Here is a 24084-nt window from a genome sequence, read left to right as displayed (position 1 = left end):
CCTCCCTGGTAATCACTAGTTTGTTCTCATATCTGTGAGTCTCTGTTTTGTTATATTAATTTGTTTTATTTTTTAGATTCCACATATAAGTGAAATCATATAGTATTTGTCTTTCTCTGGCTTATTTCACTAAGCATAGTATTCTCTAGGTCCATCCACATTGCTGCAAATGGCACTATTTCATTCTTTTTTATGGCTGAGTAGTATTCCATATTATATATATACCACATCTTCTTGATCCATTCATCTGTTGATGAGCACTTGGGTTGCTTCCATGTCTTGGCTATTGTAAATAGTGCTGCTGTGAACATCAGGGTGCATGTATCTTTTTGAATTAGTTTTCATCTTTTCCAGATATATACCCAGCAGTGGAATTGCTGGATCATATGGTAGTTCTATTTTTAGTTTTGGAGGAAGCTCCATACTGTTTCCATAGTGGTTGCAACAGTTTACATTCCCACCAACAGTGTAGAAGGGTTCTCTTTTATCCACACCCTCTCCAGCATTTATTATTTGCAGACTTTTTGATGGTAGCCATTCTGACAGGTGTGATGTGATATCTCATTATTGTTTTGATTTGCATTTCTCTGATGATTAGCCATGTTGAGCATCTTTTCATGTGCCTGTTGGTCATCTGTACATGTTCTTCAGAAAAATGTCTATTCAGGTTTTCTGCCCTTTTTTTTTAAATGAAAACTTCTTTATTTATTTATTTTTGGCTGTGTTGGGTCTTTGTTTCTGTGCAAGGGCTTTCTCTAGTTGCGGTGAGCGGGGGCCACTCTTCATCACGGTGCGCGGGCCTCTCACTGTCACGGCCTCTCCCGTTGCAGAGCACAAGCTCCAGATGCACATCTGCCCATTTTTTAATCAGGTTGTTTGACTTTTTGATATTGAGTTGTATAAGCTATTTATATATTTTGGAAACTAACCACTTACTGGTAATATCATTTGCAAATATTTTCTTCCATTCAGTAGGTTGTCTTTTCATTTTGTCAATATTTCTTTTGCTGTGCAAGTTTTTAAGTTTAATTAGGTCCCATTTATTTATTTTTGGTTTTATTTCTTTTGTGTTAGGAGAGAGATCCCCCAAAATATTGCTACAACTTATGTCAAAGAGTGTTCTGCCTATGTTGTCCTCTAGGAGTTTTATGGTTTCAGGTCTTAAATTTAGGTCTTCCATTCATTTTGAGTTTATTTTTGTATATGATATGAACAAGTGTTCTAATTTTATTCTTTTACATGTAGCTGTCCAGTTTTCCTTGTACCACTTATTGAAGAGACTTTTTTCCCATCATATATTCTTGCCTCCTTTGTTTTAGATTAATTGACCGCAAGTGTGTGGGTTTATTTCTGGGCTCACTATTCTATTCCATTGATCTATGTGTCTGTTTTTGTGCAAGCACCATGCTATTTTGATTACTGTAGCTTTGTAGTTTGGTCTAAAGTCAGGGTGAGTGATTCCTCCAGCTTTGTTCTTTTTTCTTGAGATTGCTTTTGCAATTTGGGGTGTTTTGTGGTTACATATACGTCTTAGGATTATTCTAGTTTTGTGAAAAACGTCATGGGTATTTTGGTAGGGATTGTGTTAAATCTGTAGATTGCTTTGGGTAGTATGGACATTTTAACAATATTAATTCTTCCAATCCATGAACATGGGATATCTTTCCATTTCTCTGTATTGTCTTCAATTTCCTTCATAAGTGTTTTATGTTTTTCAGATTATAGGACTTTCACCTCCTTAGTTAAGTTTATTCCTAGGTATTCTTATATCCTGCAACTTTACTGAAATCACTTATTAGTTCTAATCATTTTTTGGTGGAAACTTTAGAGTTTTCAATACATAGTATCATGTCATCTACAAATAGTGACAGTTTTATTTCTTCCCATCTGGTTGGATGCCTTTTATTTCTATTTCTTTTCCGATTGTTATGGCTAGGACTTCCAAACTATGTTAACCAGAAGTGGTGAGAATGGGCATCCTTGTCGTGTTCCTGGTTCTAGAGAAAAAGCTTTTAACTTTTCATTGTTGAGTATGGTGTTAGCTGTGAGTCTGTCATAAATTGCCTTTATTATATTGAGATATGTTCCTTCTATAACAACTTGATGAGAATTTTTGTCATGAATGGATGTTGAATTTTGTCAAATGCCTTTTCTGTGTCTATTGAGATAATCGTGTGATTTTTATCCTTCTTTTTGTTAATGTGATGTATCATATTGATTTGGGGATATTGAACCATCCTTGCATTCCTGGAATAAATCACACTTGATTTTGGGATTTTTATATTGTTGAATTTGGTTTGGTAATATTTTGTTGAGAATTTTTGTTTATATTTATCTTAGATATTGGCCTGCAATTTTCTTTCTTTTTTTTTTTTTGTAGTGTCTTTGCCTGATTTTGGTATCAAGGTAATGATGGCCTTGTAGAATGAATTTACAAATGTTCTCTCCTCTTCAATTTTTTTAACAGTTGAGACGGATGATATTAGTTCTTCTTTATATGTTTGGTAGAATTTCCCTGTGAAGCTTTCTGGACTTTTGTTTGCTGGGAGTTTTTTTCTTTTTGTTTGTTTGTTTGTTTGGTTTTCTTAAAATTACAAATTCAATTCACTACTAGTGATCACTCTGTTCAGATTGTTTCTTCCTGATTCAGTCTTGGAAGGTTGTATGTTTCTAGAAATTTGACCATTTCTTCTAGGTTGTCCAAGTTTTTGGCATATAACTGTTCATAGTATTCTCTTATGATTTTTTTGTATCTCTGTGATATTGGTTGTTATTTCTCTTCTTTCATTTCTTATTTTGTTTTTTGGGATCCTCTCTCTCTCTCTTTTTTTTCCCTTGGTGAGCTTGGGTAAAAATCTGTCAATTTTGTTTATCTTTTCAAAAAAATGCCAGCTTTTGGTTTCATTGATATTTGGGTTTTTTTTTTTTTGGTCTCTATTTTATTTATTTACTCTCTGATCTTTATTATTTCCTTCCTTCTGCTAACTTTGGGCTTTGTTTGTTCTTCTTTCTCTAATTCCATTAGATGGTCAGTTAGATTGTTTATTAGAGATTTTTTTCTTATTTCTTTAAATAGTCCTGTATTGCTATAAGGTTCCCTCTTAGAACTGCTTTTCCTGCATCCCACAGATTTTGGAAAGTTGTGTTTCCATTTTCGTTTGTCTCGAGGTATTTTCTGCTTTCTTTTTTGATTTTTTCATTGACCCACCACTTTTTTAAAGTAGAACATTGTTTAGTCTCCATGTGTTTGTGCTTTTCCCATTTTTCTTCCTGTAGCGGATTTCTAGTTTCATACCATTGTGTTTGGGAAAATGCTTGATATAATTTCTATCCTCTTAAATTTGTTGAGACTTGTTTTGTGGTCTAGCATGTGCTCTATCCTGGAGAACATTCCATGTGCACTTGAAAAAAACGTGTATTCTGCTGTTTCTGGGTGGAATGTAGATATCTATTAGGTCCAACTAATGTAATATGTCATTTAAGATCACTGTTTCCTTACTAATTTTCTTCTGGTGATCTGTTCATTGATGTAAGTGGGTATTAAAGTCCCCAACTGGGACTTCTCTGGTGGCACAGTGGCTAAGAATCTGCCTGCCAATGCAGGGGACACAGGTTTGAGCCCTGGTCTGGGAAGATCCCACATGCTGTGCCACAACTACTGAAGCCTGTGTGCCTGGAGCCCGTGCTCCACAACAAGAGAAGCCACTGCAATGAGAAGCCCACACACTGCAACGTAGAGTAGCCACCACTTGCTGCAACTAGAGAAAGCCCGTGTGCAGCAACAAAGACCCAACACAGCCAAAAAATAAATTTAAAAAAGTCCCCTACTATTACTGTATTACTGTCAATTTCTCCTGTTATGTCAATGTTTGCTTTATATATTTAAGTGCATATATGTTAACAAGTATTACATCCTCTTCTTGTATTGATCCCTTTATCATTATTATTATTATTATTATTTTGCGGTACGTGGGCCTCTCACTGTTGTGGCCTCTCCTGTTGCAGAGCACAGGCTCCGGACGTGCAGGCTCAGTGGCCATGGCTCATGGGCCTAGCCGCTCCGCAGCATGTGGGATCTTCCCAGACTGGGGCACAAACTCATGTCCCCTGCATCGGCAGGCAGACTCTCAACCATTGCGCCGCCAGGGAAGCCCCCCTTTATCATTATTTCATGCCCTTCTCTTTTGCTATAGACTTTGTTTTAAAGTCTATTTTGTCTTATATGAGTATTGTTACTCCTGCTTTGGTCTTTCCATTTGCATGATATATTCTTCCTTCCCCTCACTTTCAGTCTGTGTGTATCTTCAGTTCTGAAGTCTCTTGTACGCAGCATTTAGATGGGCATTTTTTTCTTTATCCAATCAGCCACGCTGTGTCTTCTTTTCTTTTAGAATGTATCTATCTATTTATTTATTTATATTGAAGTATAGTTGATTTACAATGTGTTAATTTCTGCTGTACAGAAAAGTGATTCAGATATATATATATATACACACACACACACACACACACACACACACACACACACACATATACATATATATATATTCTTTTCCATTATGGTTTATCATAGGATACTGAATATACAGTAGGACCTTGTTGTTTATCCATTGCATATATAATAGCTTATCTCTGCTAACCCAAACCTCCCATTCCATCCCTCCCCCAACTCCCTCCCCCTTGGCAAGCACAAGACTGTTCTCTATGTCTGTGAGTCCGTTTATGTTTTGTAGATAGGTTCATTTGTGTCATATTTTAGATTCCACGTATAAGTGATATCATATGGTATTTGTCTTTCTCTTTCTGACTTACTTCACTTAGTATGACAATCTCAAGTTGTATCCATGTTGCTGCAAATGGCATTATTTTGTTCTTTTTTTATGGCTGAATAGTATTCCATTGTACATATGTACAAAACAAAAATAAACAAATGGGACCTAATCAAACTTACAAGCTTTTACACAGCAAAGGAAACTATAAAAAAAAAATCTTGTTAATCTTGTATCCTGCTACATTGCTGAATTCATTTATCAGCTCTAGTAGTTTTTTTGTGGAGTCTTTAGGGTTTTCTCTATACAGAATCATGACATCTGCATATAATGACAATTTTACCTCTTCCCTTCCAATTTGGATACCTTTTATTTCTTTTTCTCATCTGATTGCTGTGGCTGGCTAGGACTTTGCTGGTTTTGGTATCAAGATGATCGTGGCTTCATAGAATGTCTTTAGGAGTGTTCCCTCCTCTTCAAGTTTTTGGAAGAGTTTGAGAAGGATCGGTAAAAGTTCTTGTTTGTATGTTTGGTAGAATTCACCTGTGAAGCCATCTGGTCCTGGACTTTTGTTTGTAGGGAGTTTTAAAATCACAGATTCTACTTCATCTCTAGTGATCGGTCTGTTCAAATTATCTGTTTCTTCTTGATTCAATTTTGGTGGGCTGTATGTTTCTAGAAACTTGTCCATTTCTTCTAGATTGTTGAATTTGTTGGCATATAATTGTTCATAGTATTCTCTTATGGTTTTCTGTATTTCTGTGGTATGGGTTGTTGTGTCTCCTTTTTCATTTCTTATTTTGTTTATTTTGGTTCTCTCTCTTTTCTTCTTGGTGAGCCTGGCTAGAGGTGTGTCAATCTTGTTTACCCTTTCAAAGAAGCAGCTCTTGGTTTTATTGATTTTTTTCCTATTGTTTTTTAAAATTTAATTTTTATTGGAGTATAGTTGATTTGCAATGTTGTGTTAGTTTCTGCTGTACAGCAAAGTGAATCAGTTATACATATACATATATCCACTCTTTTTAAAATTCTTTTCCCATGTAGGTCATTACAGAGTATTGAGAAGAATTCCCCATGCTATACAGTAGGTCTTTTAGTAATCTACTTTATATATAGTAGTGTGTGTATGTCAATTCCAATCTCCCAGTTTATCCCTCCCCTCCTTTTCCCCCCTGGTAACCATAACTTTGTTTTCTACATCTGTGACTCTATTTCTGTGTTGTAAATAGGTTCATTTGTAACATTTTTTAAGATTCCACATATAAGCGATATATGATATTTGTTTTTCTCTGTCTGACTTACTTCACTCAGTATGACAATCTCTAGGTCCATCCATGTTGCTGCAAATGACATTCTTTCATTCTTTTTTATGGCTGAGTAATATTCCATTGTGAGATATATATATATATATATATATATATATATATATATATATATATATATATATAAATAAATACATACATACACACACACCACATCTTCTTTATCCATTCCTCTGTTGATGGACATTTAGGTTGTTTCCATGTCCTGGCTATTGTAAATTGTGCTGCAATGAACATAGGGGTGCATGTATCTTTTTGAATTATGGTTTTATCTGGGTAGATGTCCAGGAGTGGGATTGCAGGATCATATGGTAGTTCTATTTTTAGTTTTTTAAGGAACCTCCATACTGTTCTCCATAATAGTTGTACCAATTACATTCCCACCAACAGTGTAGGAGGGTTCCCTTTTCTCCACATCCTCTCTAGCATTTACTATTTGTAGATTTTTTTGATGATGGTCATTCTGACCACTGTGAGGTGATACCTCATTGTAGTTTTGATTGGCATTTCTCTAATAATTAGTGATGTTGAGCATCTTTTCATGTGCTTTTTGGACATCTGTATGTCTTCTTTGGAGAAACGTCTATTTAGATCTTCATGTTTTGATTGGCTTTTTTGGTTTTATTGGATATTGAGCTGCTTGAGCTGTTTGTATATTTTGGAGATTAATCCCTTGTCAGTTGCTTCCTTTGCAAATATTTTCTCCCATTCTGTGGGTTGTCTTTTCGTGTTTATGGTTTCCTTTGCTGTGCAAAACCTTTTAAGTTTAATTAGGTCTCATTTGTTTATCTTTGTTTTAATTTTCATTACTCTACGAGGTGGATCAAAAAAAATCCTGCTGCGATTTATGTCAGAGAATGTCTATTGTTTTTTTAATCTCTATTTTATTTATTTCCTCTCTGATCTTTATTATTTCCTTCTGCTGACTTTAGGTTTTGTTTGTTCTTTTTCTAATTCTTTTAAGTGTGGGTTAGGTTGTTTACTTGATTTTTCTTGTTTTCTGAGAAAGGTGTGTGTCGCTATGAACTTTCCTCTGAGAACTGCTCTTGCTGCACCCCAAAGATTTTGTATGGTGTGTTTTCACTGTCATTTGTCTCAAGGTATTTTTAAATTTCCTTTTTGATTTCATCGTTGATCCAGTTGTTTTTTAGTAGTACGTTGTTTAATCTCCATGTAATCATTTTTTTCTCGTTTCTTTTTCTGTGGTTGATTTCTAGTTTCATGCTGGTGTAGTCAGAAAAGATGTTTGAGATAATTTCTATACTCTTAAATTTGTTGAGGCTTGATTTGTACCCTAGTGTGTGGTCAATTCTAGAGAATATTCCATGTGCACTTGAAAAGAATGTGTATTCTGATTTTTTGGATGTAATGTCCTGAAAATATCAATTATGTATAACTGTTCTACTGTATCATTTAAGATCTCTGTTACCTTATTAATCTTCTGTCTAGAAGAGCTGTCCATTGATATAAGTGGGGTGTTAAAGTCTCCTACTATTATTATATTACTGTCATTTTCTCTCTTTATGTCTGTTAGTATTTGTTTTATGTATTTGGGTGCTCCTATATTAGGTGCATGTATGTTGACAAGTGTACAATCCTCTTCCTGTGTTGATCCTTTTATCATTATACAGTGTCCTTTATCTTTTTTTATGGCCTATGTTTTAAAGTCTGTTTTGTCTGATATGAGAATTGTAACCTCTGTTTTTTCATTCCCGTTTGCTTGAAATATCTTTTTCCATCCCCTCACTTTCAATCTATGTATATCCTTTGCCCTAAAGTGGGTCTCTTGTAGGCAGCATATTGTAGGCTCTTTTTTTAAAAATCCACTCTGCTGCTCTGTGTGTTTTGATTGGAGCATTGTGTCCATTGACATTTAAGGTTAATTATTGATAGATACCTATTTATTGCCATTTTAACACTTTTCCCCATTGATTTAATATTTCTTCTTTGTCCCTTTCTTTTTGTGGTTTGATGATTTTCTTTTGTATTATACTTATGTTCTCATTTTTTGTTTTTTTTGTGTGAATCTATTGTATGTTTTTGATTTGTGGTTAGCCTGTTTTTGAAGTATGTTAACCCCATCCTGTATCTACTCACCTTAGACTGGTAGTAATATAGGCTCAAACACATTCTAGGAAATGAAAAAAAAAAAGCTACATGTTCTTCCTCCCCCACATTTCATGATTTTGATGTCCTGTTTTACATCTTCATGTTCATCCTTTTGCTGTTCATTGTGGTTATCATCACTTTCACAGAAATTTTTTGATTTTTAAAAAAATCTGTGTACTTGCTTATTTAGGTGATTTGTTTTCCAATTGTGATTTTCTCTTTCCTATATATTCTTACTTCTTTTCTATTTATAGGAGACCTTTCAATATTTCCTTTAGGATAGGTTTAGTATTGCTGTATTCTTTTAGTTTTTGCTTTTCTGAGAAATTCTTTATCTCTCCTTCTATTCTAAATGATAATTTTGCTGAGTAGAGTATCCTAGGTTGCAGATTTTTCCCTTTCTGGACTTTGAATATATTTTTTCCACTCCCTTCTAGCCTGCAACGTTTCTGTAGAGAAGTCAGCTGATAGCCTTATGTTCACTTGTAATGAACTCTGTGTTTTTCTTGCTGCCTTTAGAACCCTCTCTTTAACTTTTGCCATTTTTATTATAATATGTTTCAGTGTAGGTCTGTTTGGGTTTACCTTGTTTGGGACCTTCTGTGCTCGCTGTACCTGGATATGTTTCCTTCTTTAGGTTTGGGAAGTTTTCAGCCATAATATCCTCAAATACACTTTCAATCCCCTTTTCTCTTTCTTCCCCTTCTACAATCCCTATTATGCATAGATTGGCATACTTTATATTATCCCATAGGTCTCTTATATTGCTTTCATTTTTTTTTAATTGGTCTTTGTCTGCTGTCCTGTGTGATTTTCATTATTCTATCTTCCAGGTCACTTATTTGTTCTTCTGCATTATTTATTCTGCTATTCATTGCCTTTAGTCCAGTTTTTGTCTTGGCAAATGAGTTTTCTAATTTTCCTTGGTTCCTCTTTACAGTTTCTAGTTCCTTTCTGCAGTACTTTGCATTTCTGTTGATAGCCTTTCCTAATTCCTTCAGTATTTTCTTTATCTCCTTTTCGAACTTGGTGTCTATTAGGCTGAAGGGATCTGTTTCATTGTTCTTTCAGGGGAATTCTCTTGGTCTTTTAACTGGGAGTGGTTCCTCTGCTTCTTCATTTTACTTATACTTCTCTTATTCTGTGAGTTTAGGAGAAACAATTATCTATTGAGGTCTTGGAGGGCTGTTTATATGTGGAAGTGCTCCTGTGTAGCTTGTGTGGGTTTAGTATTTTTGGTGCAAGGGCTGTTTTTAGTATGGGTGCTTGTTACCTCTTTCCTCAGTATGTGCTGGCTGTTATCCCCTTAATAGGGAGTGTGTAGATGCAGCAGCTGGTGCCCAGTCATGGGGTTCTCAGCAGCGGTGGTGGCTCATGCATGTCCCCAGAGCATGTGATGGGAATGGAAGCAGTTCACAACCGCTCCTGAAATGGGGCACCAGCAGTGGCAGCTTGTGACTGCTCCTGGAGCTCCTGTAGGCAGTGTCCTGCCACCTGAGAGCACATGAGGGGAAAAAGAGTGTAATGGTGGGTCTTGCCCCTTCCCTTGCATGCCACCGCACAATGGCTCCTTGCCTCTAAGGTGGCCCAGGCTTCCTCTGCATACACCCTCAGGTGTGGTTGCCCCTTCAGGCTGTTTCCATGCAGCCCATCCCAATCCTCTCCCCAGGTCTGATCTCCAAAGCCCGAGCTTCTGCACCCAGCCCACGCTTTCCCTGGCAGATGCACTGGGGAGAGGAGAGCAGTGGCACTGACCATCTGTGCAGATCTCTCTGCATTCTTTCTGCTGCAAACTGGTTCTTGCATTCTCTTCCAAGGCTCTGAAGCTCTGTCCTGGCTGATGTCCCTACTGGTGACTGGGGACTTCCCAAGGTGCAGGAAGCTTTCCTCTTTCAGAGCTCCCTCCCAGGGTGCAGGTCCCATTCGGATTCCTTTCTCACTTTCTTTTTTCTCTTTTTTTTTCTTTTGTTCTACCTGGTTACATGGAGATTTTCTTGCCCTTTCAGAGGTCAGAGGTCTTCTGCCAGCATTTGGTAGATATTCTGTGAGAATCATTCCACATGTAGATGTACTTTTGATGTATTTGTGGCAAGAGGTGAGCTTCACATCCTGCTACTCCACCATCTTGATTGCTTTGATTGCTCCTTCCTGCTCTGTCTTTTCTTTCTTTCTTTCTTTCTCTCTCTCTCTCTCTCTCTCTCTCTCTCTCTCTCTCTCCCCCTCCCTCCCTCCCTCCCTCCCTCTCTCCTTCCTTCCTTCTTTCCTTTATGGCTGCATTGGGTCTTCGTTGCTGTGTGTGGGCTTTTCTAGCTGTGGCGAGCGGGGTCTACCCTTCGTTGGGGTGCGCAGGCTTCTCACTGCAGTGGCTTCTCTTGTTTTGGAGTACGGGCTCTAGGCATGTGGGCTTCAGTAGTTGTAGCACATGGGCTGAGTAGTTGTGGCTTGTGGGCTCTAGAGCACAGGCTCAGTAGTTGTGGTGCATGGGCTTTGTTGCTCCATGGCATGTGGAATCTTCCCGGACCAGGGCTCGAACCCATGTCCCCTGCATTGGCAGGCGGATTCTTAACCACTGCACCACCAGGGAAGCCCTGCCCTATGTCTTGATTGGAGCATTTAGTCTATTGACATTTAAAGTGATTACTGATAGGTATGTACTTACTGCCATTTTGTTACTTGTTTTCTGGCTGTTTCTGTAGTTCTTCTCTGTTCTTTTCTTCTTTTAGTTTCTTCCCTTTTGGTTTGATGATTTTCTTTAGTGGTATGCTTGTGTTCCCTTCTCTCTATCTTTTGTGTATCTATTGTAGGTTTTTGATTTGTGGTTACTATGGGGTTCATATATGTTGACCTATAACTATGTGTAACTGACAGTCAAAGTTCAAACATTCTAAAAGATCTACATTTTTTTACTCCCCTCCCCAACATTTTGTGTTTTTGATGTCCTCTTTTACATCTTCATGTGTATTCCTTCACTGTTTGTTGCAGTTAAAATTGATTTTACAATGTTTTTTGTCTTTTAATCTTCATGTTAGCTTATTTAATTGGTTGATCCTCATCCTCTACTACATATTTGCTTTACTAGTGGGATTTTTCCTTTCCTATAGATACTTCTTGTATTAGCCTCCTATTTTCCACTTAGAGAAGACTCTTTAACATTTCTTTTAGGGTCATATCAGTATTGATGAACTCTTTAGTTTTGCTTGCCTGAGAAGTTCTGTATCTCTCCTTCAATTCTAAATGATAATTTTGCTGGGTAGAGTATCCTGGGTTGCAGGTTTTTCCCTTTCAGCATTTTAAATATAGCATACCACTCCCTTCTGGCCTGCAAAGTTCCTGCAGAAAAATCAGCTGATAGCCTTATGGGTGTTCCCTGATATATATTACTCTGTTTTCTTTCTTGCTGTCTTTGGAATTCTCTCTTTAACTTTTGCCATTTTAATTATAATATGTCTTGGTGTGGGTCTGTTTGGGTTCATCTTGTTTGGGACCCTCTGTGCTTCCTGTACCTGGATATCTGTTTTCTTCTTCAGGTTCAGGAATTTTTCAGCCGTAATTTCATCAAATACATTTTGGACACTTTTCTCCCTCTTCTCCATCTGGGACCCCCCATAATCTGATTTTTTTTTCATGCTTGATGTCCCAGAGGTCCCTTAAAGTTTCTTATTTTTTAAAATTTCTTTTTATTCTTGCTGTTATGACTGGGTGATTTCCATTATTCTATTTTGCAGATCACTTACACGTTCTTCTGTATTACCTAGTCTGCTGTTAATTCCTTCTAGCATGTTTTTCATTTCATTTATTGTATTCTTCAGTTCTGACTGGTACTTTTTTATATTTTCTAGTTCTTTATTAAAATTCTCACTGTATTAATCTTTTTTCAGTAATCCAGTTAGCATTCTTATTACTAATGCTTTGAACTCTTTATCTGATAAATTATTTATTTTCATTTCATTAGTTGTTTTACAGGGGTTTTCTCTTGTTCTTTCAATTGAAACAAATTCCTCTAGCTTCTCCTTTTGCCTAACTTTCTCTGTCTCTATGAGATTAGGTGAAACAGTTACCTACTCTGGTCTTGAATGGGTGTCCTTGTATGGGCGTGACCCTATACAGTCTGCATGTGCCCAGCGGCTTTGGTGGGAGAGCTGGATCTGACATGAGCATGAGTCACATCTTCCCCCATGGTGTTCTGGCAGGTATCACATTGGTAGGAGGTGGGGCTGGAGATGAAGGGGCTAGATCCAGAGCTAGGTGTGAGCTGGGCCTTCTGCTCTGCTCAGTGGCTGATATCACCTTATTTGGAGCAAGGTTGGGTCCCAAGTTGCTGAAGCAGAAGCCCTGAGGGTAGGGTCTGAACTGGCTCTGTTCCCCCTAAGTGTGTGCTCTCCCCCTCCCATCACTGGCACCCTCATCTCAGAGCAGAGCAGTGCTGGATTGGGCACTCAGTGTGGGTCTGTGTGTGGGCCATGGCAGTCCCAGCCCTAGCTAGGGTCTCAGACTGCTTCTAATGCGCTGCCTCCATAAGCACCAGTAATGGGTTCTCCTGCCCCTTTCAGATGCTGTTCTATGTCTGAGCCAGCTCCATCCCTCACAACTGAGCACTCCCCTTGGCCGCAGCAGCCCTTGCCTTAGTGTGGAGCAGCATCATGGAGCAGGTGGGGCTGGAGTGTGTACTCCGCTCAGGCTGGGGCAGTTGTGGGAAACCGGTCAGAGTCCCAAGCAGTTTCAATCTGCTTCCTCCGCTTGTTTTGGGAGCTAGCAAGTGTGTGTGTGCTCTTCATGAGGAGTCTAGGTTTCTTACAGCCCTCCTATTAGTCCCACTGATTGTCAAGCCTAAGGGAACTCGTCTACCTGGTGTTAGACCTCAGGGCTGGCGTGCCCAATATGTGGCTCAAACTGCTCCCTCCCCAGGGAGATCTCTGTCCATGTAATCCCCCTCCTCTTCTGAGTCCCCTCCCAGGGGCACAGGTCCCTGATGACTTCTCTTCCCTTCCTACCCGATTCTGTGTGGATCTTTCTTACAGCGCTGGTTGTACAAGAGTCTTTCTGCCAATCTCCAGTTAATTTTCAGTGACAATTACTCCACATGTAGATGTATTTTTGGCGTTCATAGGGGGAGGTGAGCTCTGAATCCTTCTACTCTGCCATCTTGATATGTCTCCTCTGTTTTAATTTTAACACCCACTGAAGTTTGAAGTCCATCTTCACTACAATGGGTTAAAGGTGTAAAGTCATTTAATGTCTCGGTATCAGTTTTCTCACTGGTAAAACTGGGTTTTATGAAAAACACCTGGAACGTATGAAGGGCTCCCTAAATGGTAGTTTCCTTCCCACTTTCCCACCTTTGCCTAGTAGCAGAGCTGTTATGTATAGCTGTTAAGTCTATGCACTGCACAACTCCAGGGGGGTACCATTCACAAAGATTAAGCCCTGCTCCTTGGCAAATCTGAGTTGCTTCTTCCTACAGGTGATCACCATGAGGTGGGCCTGGTGAAGTGGTGGTGGGGGGGACTACAGTCAGAGACACTGCTTATTGTCTGTTCTTTTCAAGAAAACCAACAGCCACACAGGTAGTTCCGGGTAGGCCAGTGGGTAGGCCATCTCAGCTAGGAGAAGAGCTTTGGCTTCCTGGGAATGATCTGTGACTCCCTGCAATATAGAGCCTCTTTAAAACCCTGGGCTAATAAATTACGTGATTAGCAAGTTAGCACTGCTCTGATCATTTCTCTGTGCTGGCCCAGAGTCCCCATCTGGGAGCAGGCAGTCAGGATGGTAGGGCACCTGGATAGACAGCCAAAGCAGAGGCTGTCTGGCTGGCTGGGGCCAAGGAAGAGACAAATCAGACCCAAGACCACTCTGAGGAGAAAATGGCCTCTGGTCAAGGGGAAAGGGCTCTAGGTTTGCTCCTCTCACTCAGTGGTATTAGTGACAATTCCCATCCATCAGAGGACCATCCGAAATGAGTTTGTGGCTCTTTAAAAGATGCAGAAGTCTAGGAGGGAGAGGAACTCTGCTAATGCAGAAACCCAGGCTTTACACAAGGGGACATGGCCCTGTGTGGCTATGCCCTCCATGGACCCCTTTGGCCTACCCCAGCCTGTCTCATCCCAGGCTGAGGCCCCTCCCTTCTCTGAAGTCTCTCCACCTCCATCTTTGAATTCCCTGACCAAGGTGGGAAGAAACCTGGTGGCTCAGTGCCACCAGCTGGTGGGGGCTGGAATAAGTTGGGTGGCCACAGGCTGCCTACTCAGGGTAAGCCCAGCCCCCAAGATGTCCATCATGTTCCAGCCTCCATCCCACCTCCAATGGATGTAGCTCATCCTCAGTCTCTGTCTCGCTCTCCTGTTTACTCCCTATTCCCCACTGAGACAGAATCCATCCTTTGGTATTGGTCATTTTCGTGGTGGCCTGCTACCCTATCTGGTGATCTTGCCATTTCTTTACATATTAAAATTTTTTCGTATGACAAGCATCCAGAAAAGTACATTCAACATATATATGTTCAGTTTTAAATACTTTTAAGGGAATCCTCACGTAACCACCACCCATGTCTCAGGTACAAACATTGTCAGTACCCTAGAAGCACCCCCTTCCTCTCTGCATTCAGGTCACAACCCTCTCTCACCCTTCAAAGATAACCAAAATCCTCACTTTTATCGTGATCACCTCCTTGCTCTTCTTCATAGCTCCACCAGCAACATATGCACCTTTAAACAGCAGACTGTAGTTTTATCTATTTTTACAGTTTATATAAATACTCATACTATGCATATTATTTTGTGATTTTTTTTCCTCAAAATTGTTTATAGGATTCATCCTTTAAACAATTTCATTGAGGTATAATTTATTGTTTTATTGAGGTATAATTATTCTAGTATATTCTGTCATTTTTCAAGAATGCTTCTCAGTCTGTTATCTACTTCTGGTAAATATTTAGTGCCTTGAAATGCCTGTTTTTGATCATTTTGTCCAGTTTTACACTTGCTTTTTTTGCAGAGGATAATCACTGACCTCTTCATGCTACAGTAACTAGAAGTCTCTCACGCGATTTCTCAGTTCATTCTTTCCTATTGTTGCCATTGTGTAATAATCCATGGTATGAATATACTCCAACTTATTTAGCTTGTTCCCTGGGGATGCACTCTCCAGTTTAGTCTATCATGGATATTTTTGGACTAGGGTCCGAGTATATGGACATGCATACTTATGAGTGGAATTGCTGGTCATAGGGTATATTAGTTTTCTATTGCTGCTTTAACATATTACCACAAATTTGGTGGCTTAAAACAATCCAAATGTATTATCTTACCGTTCTAAAGGTCAGAGTCCAAAATGTGTCTCACTGGGATAAAATCAAGGTATCAGCAGGGTCGTGTTCGCTTCTGGAGACAGTAGGGGAGAATCTGTTTTCTTGCTTTTTCTAGCTTCTAGGGGCTACCAGCATTCTTTGGCTCATGGCCCCCTTTCATCTTCAAAGCCATCAATGGCTGGTTGAATCTTTCTCATGCTACATCATTCTGATGAGTCTTCTGCTTCCCTCTTCTCTTGTGATTACACTGGAACCACCCAGATGATCCAAGGTAATCTCTCCAGCTCAAGATCCTCAACTTAATCACATCTGTAAAGTCCCTTTTACCATGTAAGGTATTAACAGGTCCCAGGGATTAGGATGTGGACATTTTGGGGCAGGCCATCATTCTGCATTTAATACCACAGTGGTATTACAAATATTAAATGTATTGATAAGGACAAACAGAAACAGCAGTTTTTGTACATCCTCGTTAATACTTGACATTATCAGAGTTTAAAATTTTTGCCACTGGTCTGTACACTATCCCTAAGGGAATGGGGAAGGGAAGTTGAACCATTTCCCATATTTCCAGCCACTGACCAAATCATTCCACAGATAGTATTGATCATCTACAACTAAGCTGCCTTCACCTGCCTGGATTTTCAGCATTGTTTTAAGTAGCTTGGTCCCAGCTATTTGACTCCTTGTATTTTAGATATTCCATCAGCCTGCTGGCTGTCTTACATTGCAGATTTCATTCCTGCCTTGTAGTAAGTTTCTTCTAGTCCCCACCTGTCTGTTGTGCTGGGGTCTTAACCATACTCAATGATGAGTCTACTTGGATGATAATAACAGGGTAGGCATGTGCATTTGAAGACACATGGTATGATACCCTAAATAGAAAGCCACCAGCTTCATGCCAATATGTCAACTGCTCCGCTGGCCATGAACTTGCTGCTGACACTTGGCTTACACTAACTGGGGTACTGGAAGATTATGAAGCCTGGGCAGCAAAAGTCATCTGAGCTGGAAACCCAAAGTTGCCAGGGGATTTCAAGGTATAACAGAGCTTTGAGCGTCAAACAGCATGGCAGAGGATGCATTTTCCTGACCTTAAAAACATTTGCCATGAAAAATGCCTCTGCCACATCCAGTTTGATGCTGAAACACCCTCAAAGAATTGCCCAGATTAGCCCCTTTTGAAAGTCTGCAGTATTTACTACTGAGTTTCACCTCCCAGTTAGAAGCAGAGAAACAAGAATGCTGGGGTATACCTCTTACCAAGTATGGTCTCACAAAATACCATTTCAATTCTCCTTTACGCGCTGGAAATTTTCAGCATGGGCATGGTGCCCAGTATAATAGCAAATAAAACAGATGTGTTTTTCCATTCATATTGGTCAGGAAATTTCATAGTAAGCAGTTTAATATTTATACAAGAAATGTCATCTATATACTGAAATATCCCTATAAATTAATTGATATTGGGAAAACTGTCTTAAGGGAAATAAATGCTTGAAAACTGAAGTATCAGAAGAAGTACTTCCAATCTGTAACCAGGAAGTTTCATATTAAGCAGTTCAAGAAAACAGACACAGAAATGCTGGCCGGACTATCCTGCTATGTCTCTCCTACCCAGAAGCAGGGTGCTTATCAGCTGGCTACAGGACACTCAGGGTCTACTTCTAAAGGCATTAGCATGGCTATAGTGGCCTTGCAGGGAGACAACCCTGTGAGGGACAGTAGCCTTGCTAGAGGTCCTCCTCTGGCAGTGACCAGGTGCTTAGAACAAGGTGATGCTAAATGACACTAAGGGATTGGCTTTTGTTGACCAGAGCTGATAGTTACTGAGGTCTGGAAAGAGTCATGAGACAGGGACCAACCAATGTCTTCACAATTGACCTCTCTCCTCCAGTCTTCCTGCCTTCTTCTCCAGCTTCACGAGTAAAGGCATTCCCACAAGATATTGTCCCTAACCCTTCCCTTTTCTCTACATGCTTTCCTGTTATACACCAAGAGAGAATGGAACAAGTGGAAGACTTGCAGTGATATAACCACAGCCCTGATCTTCTACCCGAACTCCAGTTCTGCTTGTGCCAATGCCTAGGTGTCAACCTCAAGGTTTCCAAAGCTGACACTCTTATCTCCCCTCCCAAGCTTGTTTTTTCCTCCTAGGTTCCCCAGTACTGCTGATGGTGCCCCACATCTAAATATCTGTTCTTCACACTGCCTTCCAAGTCATCTCTCTGGAATAGAGCTCTGATTACATCACTCACTTGCTCAAGAAACTTCCATGACTCCTACTGCCTACAGAATCAAGTCCAAACTTGCTGCCTTGGCATCAAGTCCCTCCAGGACTTGCTTCACTGTAATCAACTATTATTCAATTCATACTCTTAATATTCCAGCCAAATAGGTAACGGCTATATACTCATTATTAGGTGTCAGGTGCCGTGCATCAGACATCATCACATTTAATCATATAATGTGCATGTCCCTAGGATTTCCACTTTTATAGACAAGAAAACTATGACCAGTAAGTTGCCCAAGGCTGGTGGGGTAGGGCCTGGACCAAGGTCTGTCATGGCTTAGCCACATACTTGGCTGTCTCATAAGCTAAGCCCTTCCCCATTTCCCAGGCAGGACATTTGCTCACATGGCCATCCTGTCTGGGATGCTTACTCCTCTATCCTAATGTCTAAATACAAAAGCCCTGGGGGAGAGGAGACAAGATGGAGGAGTAGAAGGACATGAGTTCACCTCCTCTTCTGGAAACACCAAAATCACAACTAACTGCTGAATAACCACCAACAAAAAAATGTTGGAACGTACCAAAAAAGATACCCTACATCCAAAGACAAAGAAGAAGCCACAATGAGATGGTAAGAGGGGTGTAATCATGATAAAAACAAATCCCATACATGCTGGGTGGGTGACCCACAAACTGGAAAATATATAACAGAGGTTCTCCTACAGGAGTGAAGGTTCTGAGCCTCACATCAGGCTCCCCACCCTGGGGATCTGGCAATAGGAGGAGGAGCCCCCAGGGACTCTAGCTTTGAAGGCCAGCAGGGTTTGATCACAGGAATTCCACAGGACTGGGAGAAACAGAAACTCCACTCTTGGAGGGTGCACACAGGGTCTCAAGTGCACCAGGACCCAGGGTAAAAAGCAGTGACCACATTAAGAGACTGGGCCAGACTTACCTGCTAGTATTGGAGGGTCTCCTGCGGAGGCAGGGAATGGCTGTGGCTCACTGTGGGGACAAGGACACTAGTGGGGGCAGTTCTGGGGAGTACTCATTGGTGTGAGCCCTCTTGGAGGACACCATTTTCTCACCAAGACCTGGCCCCACCCAACAGCCTCTAGGCTCCAGTGCTGGGACGACTCAGGCCAAACAACCAACAGGGTGGGAACACAGCCCCACCCATCAGCAGACAGGCTGCTTAAAGTCTTCCTGAGTAGACGGCTGCCCAATAAACACACCCCCTTACACGGCCCTCCCCACCAGAGGGACAAGACCCAGCTCCACCCACCAGTGGGCAGGTACCAGTCCTTCCCACCAGCTAGCCTGCAGAAGCCTCTTAGACAGCCTCATTCATCAGGGGGCAGGCAGCAGAAGCAAGAAATACAACCCTGCATCCTGCAGAACAGAAATCGCAATCACAGAAAGTTAGACAAAATGAGAGGGCAGGGGAATATGTCCAGATGAAGGAAAAAGATAAAACCCCAGAAGAATAACTAGTGAAGTAGAGATACACAATCTACCTGAAAAAGAATTCAGAGTAATGATAGTAAAGATGATCCAAGATCTTGGAAAAAGAATGGTGGCACAGATCGAGACAATATAAGAAGTGTTTAACAAAGACCTAGAAGAACTAAAGAACAAACCAGTTGAACAATACAGTAAATGAAGTAAAGAATACAGTAGAAGGAATCAATAGCAGAATAACTGAGGCAGAAGAACAGATAAGTGACCTGGAAGACAGAATGGTGGAAATCACTGCCATGGAACAGAATAAAGAAAAAAGAGTGAAAAGGAATGAGGACAGTCAAAGAGACCTCTGGGACAACATTAAATGCAGCAACATTCACATTATAGGGGTCTCAGAAGGAGAAGAGACAGAGAGAAAGGGCCTGAGAAAATATTTGAAGAGATAATAGCTGAAAACTTCCCTAACATGGGAGGGGAAACAGTAACCCAAGTCCAGGAAGCACACAGAGTCCCAGGCAGGATAAACCCAAGGAGGAACACACTGAGACACATAGTAATCAAACTGACAAAAATTAAAGACAAAGAAAAAATATTAAAAGCAATAAGGGAAAAGCAGCAAATAATGTACAAGGGAACTCCCATAAGGTTATCAGCTGATTTCTCAGCAGAAACTCTGCAGGCCAGAAGGGAGTGGCATGACGTATTTATCAGGCTCCCTAACTTCAGACTATTACTACAAAGCTACAGTCATCAAAACAGTGGGGTACTGACACAAAAACAGACATATAGATCAATGGAACAGGATAGAAAGCCCAGAAATAAACCCATGCACCTATGGTTAATTAATCTATGACAAAGGAGGCAAGACTATACAATGGAGAAAAGACAATCTCTTCAATAAATGATTCTGGGAAAACTGGACAGCTATATGTAAAAAAATGAAATTAGACCATTCCTTAACACCATACACAAAAATAAACTCAAAATGGACTAAAGATCTAAATTTAAGACTGGACATTATAAAACTTAGAGGAAAATATAGGCAGAATGCTCTTTGACATAAATCGCAGCAATATATTTTTTGATCTGTCTCCTAGAGTAATGGAAATAAAAACAAAAATAAACAAATGGGACCTAATTAAACTCAAAAGCTTTTGCACAGAAACAGAAACCATAAGCAAAACGAAAAGACAAAGAAAAGACAAAGAATGGGAGGAAACATTTGCAAATGATGTGACCGACAAGGGATTAATCTCTAAAATTTACAAATAGCTCATGAGGTTCAATATCAAAAAACAAACAAACAACACAATCAAAACATGGGCAGAAGACCTAAATAGACATTTCTACAAAGAAGACATACAGATGGCCAAGAGGCACATGAAAAGATGCTCAATATCGCTAATTATTAGAGAAATGCAAATCAAAACTACAATGAGATATCACCTCATACCAGTCAGAATGGCTGTCATCAAAAAGTCTACAAACAATAAATGCTGGAGAGGGTGTGGAGAAAAGGGAACCCTCCTACACTGTTGGTGGGAATGTAACTTGGTACAGACACTGTGGAGAACAGTGTTCCTTAAGAAACAGAGGTTCCTTAAGAAACTAAAAATAGTGCTACCATATGATCCAGCAATCCCACTCCTGGGCATATATCTAGAGAAAAACATGGTTCGAAAGGATACATGCACCCCAGTGTTCACTGCAGCACTGTTTACAATAGCCAAGACCTGGAAGCAACCTAAATGTCCATCGACAGATGAATGGATAAAGAAGATGTGGTACATATATACAATCGAATATTACTCAGCCATTAAAAAGAATGAAATAATGCCATTTGCAGCAACATGGATGGACCTGGAGACTATACTAAGTGAAGTAAGTCAGACAGAGAAAGACAAATATCATATGATATCGCTTATATGTGGAATCTAAAAAAAAATTATACAAATGAACTTATTTACAAAACAGAAACAGACCCACAGACTTAGAGAATGAACTTACGGTTACCAGGGGGAAGGGTGGAGGGAAGGGATAGATTGGGAGATTGGGATTGACATGTACACACTGCTATATTTAAAATAGATACCAAACAAGGACCTACTGTATAGCATAGGGAACTCTGCTCAATATTCTGTAATAACCTAAATGGGAAAAGAATTTGAAAAAGAATAGATACATGTATACGTATAACAGAATCACTTTGCTGTACACCTGAAACTAACACAACATTGTTAATCAACTAGACTTCAATATAAAAGAAAAAAGAAAAATAAATACAAAAGCCCTACCTGGTCCTTCCAGTTTAAACCAAGTCTTACCACCTTCCCCTACAAATGCACACATTGCTTCAAGCGCAAGCATGGGAGGGCTGCTGGAGCATTTTGCTCCTTTTGTATTTTTTCAGCCTTAACATTTGCAACCTAAACCTGACAAATCAAACCTTGTCCTTGGGCAGAGTTGGAGCAAGCAAAGGGCAGAAAAGGGAATTATTCTCCGAGTACAGCTGCCTGTGATGACCCCTGTATCTTCCCCCTGCCTACCTGGGAGATAGTTCTTGGGCAGGTCAGCACCCTGTCCAGGCAGAAGAACCTGGAAACCAGGCCAGGACAGTTCTTGCAGCAGCACCTCCGCTCTGTGACATGTCTGCATGGGCCCTTATCCCTATGACCCCATGTGTGGGATTTCAGGTTCTGCTTTTTTTCCCTGAGGCTGTGCGATCTGCAGCTAGCAAAGGATGCCCAGGACTAAGCAGCTGCACCCTGTCCCACCTTCCCCTGCAAATGGCAAAGAAGGCTTCAGAAAAGACAGTCTTCCCTCTGGTATCAGACATGAGCCTTGCTCTGTGCCCTGAAAACCTGTGTGCAGGGGAGGGTCTTGCCTATTGTCACCAACCCAGGCAAGAGCAAAGTACCTTCTGGCCGTGGTTTTGGCTTTTCCAATCCTCCGTCTTGCATGAGCTCAAAGGCAAAGGAGACATTCAAGACCTGGAGAGAGAAAGGCAGCGCATGAGGTGCTGCGCACTCATTCCTGGACCCTTGGGGCTCCCTGTGACCTGCCCCTGGAAAGTGAAGGAACCAGCACTGTAGCCAGTGGGGCAGGGGCTGAGCTAAAATGAGGCTGCCAAACTGGGCTGGCCATGAGGAGTGTGAGGCAGGCCCAGCCTGCTGTTGGTGAAGCACTCCCAGAGGAGTTAAGAATCCTCTCCCTGTCTTACTGTGTTCTTGTGTCACTGCCAGGACTGTAAACTCAGGGACATAAGTGCCCACAGGTGAAAGGATCAGACAGCAAGACATGCTCAAGAGGCAGAGAAGGGTTTCTGCTTGGGACCAAATGCCCCTTGTCTAGCAGGTGGGCTGGGGCAGCCTGTGAGAGGCATCAGAAATCGGCTAAGTGCCGGCCTCAGGTCTGACCAGCCTTGCAGCCACCTGTCACCTCTGGGGAGAGATGAGGCTGGGCTGTGGCCCCAGGCAGGAGCATACGGCTAGGGGACCAAGGTGCAGGAGAGGGAAAGCTGTTCAGGATGCTCAGTGGCCTGTAGGTAGCTGCGTCCCAGCTCAGCTGTACATCACAGTGAGCCCCCCATCCAACCACTGAAGACTCCGGGCAGAGGGGAAGCCGCCGCCTTTTCCCCAGATGGCCTCAGCAGAGGTCGGGCATGTGGGCTCGGGCCTCCCGTGATGTCACCTCCCCTAACCTTCTGTTCAAAGCTGTCCGGGGTCAGGAAGAAGCTGTGCAGGGGCACGAAGTAGCCCTCCAGGAGCCCCATGAGCAGCACCAGGTACACCCCATCTGCAAACTGGAGGGAGAGAGACAGGTGAAGGCACTGGGCCCCTGAGCGCCCCAGCCCAGGCCCTTCCAGGGGCACATCAGCTTCCGTGTTGACCCCCGCGAAGGCTATATCCCCAGGCAGGCTGCTGCCAGTGGGTGAGGGGCAGTAACCCAAGGCAGGAAGGTCTGCTCTGCAGCAGGCCTGCCCCATGTCTGGCTGGTCCAGCACAGAAGCCACAAGCCCATGGTCCTGATCTCAACTGGTCCAGTATTTACTGAGTACCGACTAAGTACCAAGCCCTGATCTGGCACAGGGACCACAGAGGTGGGTCAGGTGTGGCCCCTGCCCTGGAGGAACTCATGGTACAGTGGCGAGACTGTTGTGGAGGAAATGCAGCCGCTGCTCTGATGGAGGGAGGCATGCTAGCCTGCATGAGACTGACGAAGGTCACTCATCCCACTGAAGGCAACAGGGAAGGCTTCTGGAGCAGGCGCTGCCTGGGTGGAGACATGAGGGATGAGCTGGAGTTAGCTAGGGAGGGCAGAGGGAGGAGGGAAAGGGGATGTCCAAGGCCAACGGCATGAGGCTCCTAGGGCTACTTCTGCTTTATGAACAGGGAAAGATCTAGTGTCATACCGGCCTGGGCATTCTCCCCTCTCACCCTCGCCTTATTACTGCTTGAGAAGCAGCATAGTATAGCTGTTAGGAACGTGTGCTCTGGAGCTGGCCTCTAGCTCTACCACTTATTAACTGAGTGACTTGAGCAAGTTACAGAGCTTCTCTGTGCCTCATTTTTCTCACCTGTAAAATGGGGACAATAATAATATAGTACCTAATTCATAGGGTTATCATGCGGCCTAAACCAGTAAGTATGTGTAAGGTGCCTAGAACACTGCTTGGTGTGTAGGCAACACTTAACACATACTAACTACTGCTATTTCTATCCAGGAAAACAACAAAGCAGTCACACAATGTACTGGCTCTTGCTGATAAAGCACAACCGTGTGCTCAGGGCCATGGCAAGAGGCTTAGAGCTGGTCCCGGCGCCTGTGGGATGAGGGAGATTTGAAAGGAGTAGGTGTTCTGGGTATGGAGAATGGCCTGAGCAA

At 41.5% G+C, this 24084-nt stretch overlaps 1 protein-coding gene across 1 annotated transcript in view; it reads right to left on the bottom strand.

Moving 5' to 3' along the window:
• PARVA (parvin alpha) overlaps positions 1–24084 on the bottom strand; it is a 181595-nt gene that overhangs the window by 5650 nt on the left and 151861 nt on the right. The window contains exons 12-13 of the mRNA XM_033862568.2: positions 22901–23002; positions 22118–22190 (exon numbers count right to left, since the gene is read on the bottom strand). Of these exons, the coding sequence (XP_033718459.1) occupies positions 22118–22190; positions 22901–23002 (175 nt within the window). The remainder of the gene's footprint in view (positions 1–22117; positions 22191–22900; positions 23003–24084) is intronic.

The sequence above is a fragment of the Tursiops truncatus genome, chromosome 8 (assembly GCF_011762595.2).
Source record: "Tursiops truncatus isolate mTurTru1 chromosome 8, mTurTru1.mat.Y, whole genome shotgun sequence".
Taxonomy (NCBI): Eukaryota; Metazoa; Chordata; class Mammalia; order Artiodactyla; family Delphinidae; genus Tursiops; species Tursiops truncatus.
Note: the sequence above shows the minus strand (reverse complement) of the source record. Positions and strands in the feature narration are given on the sequence as shown.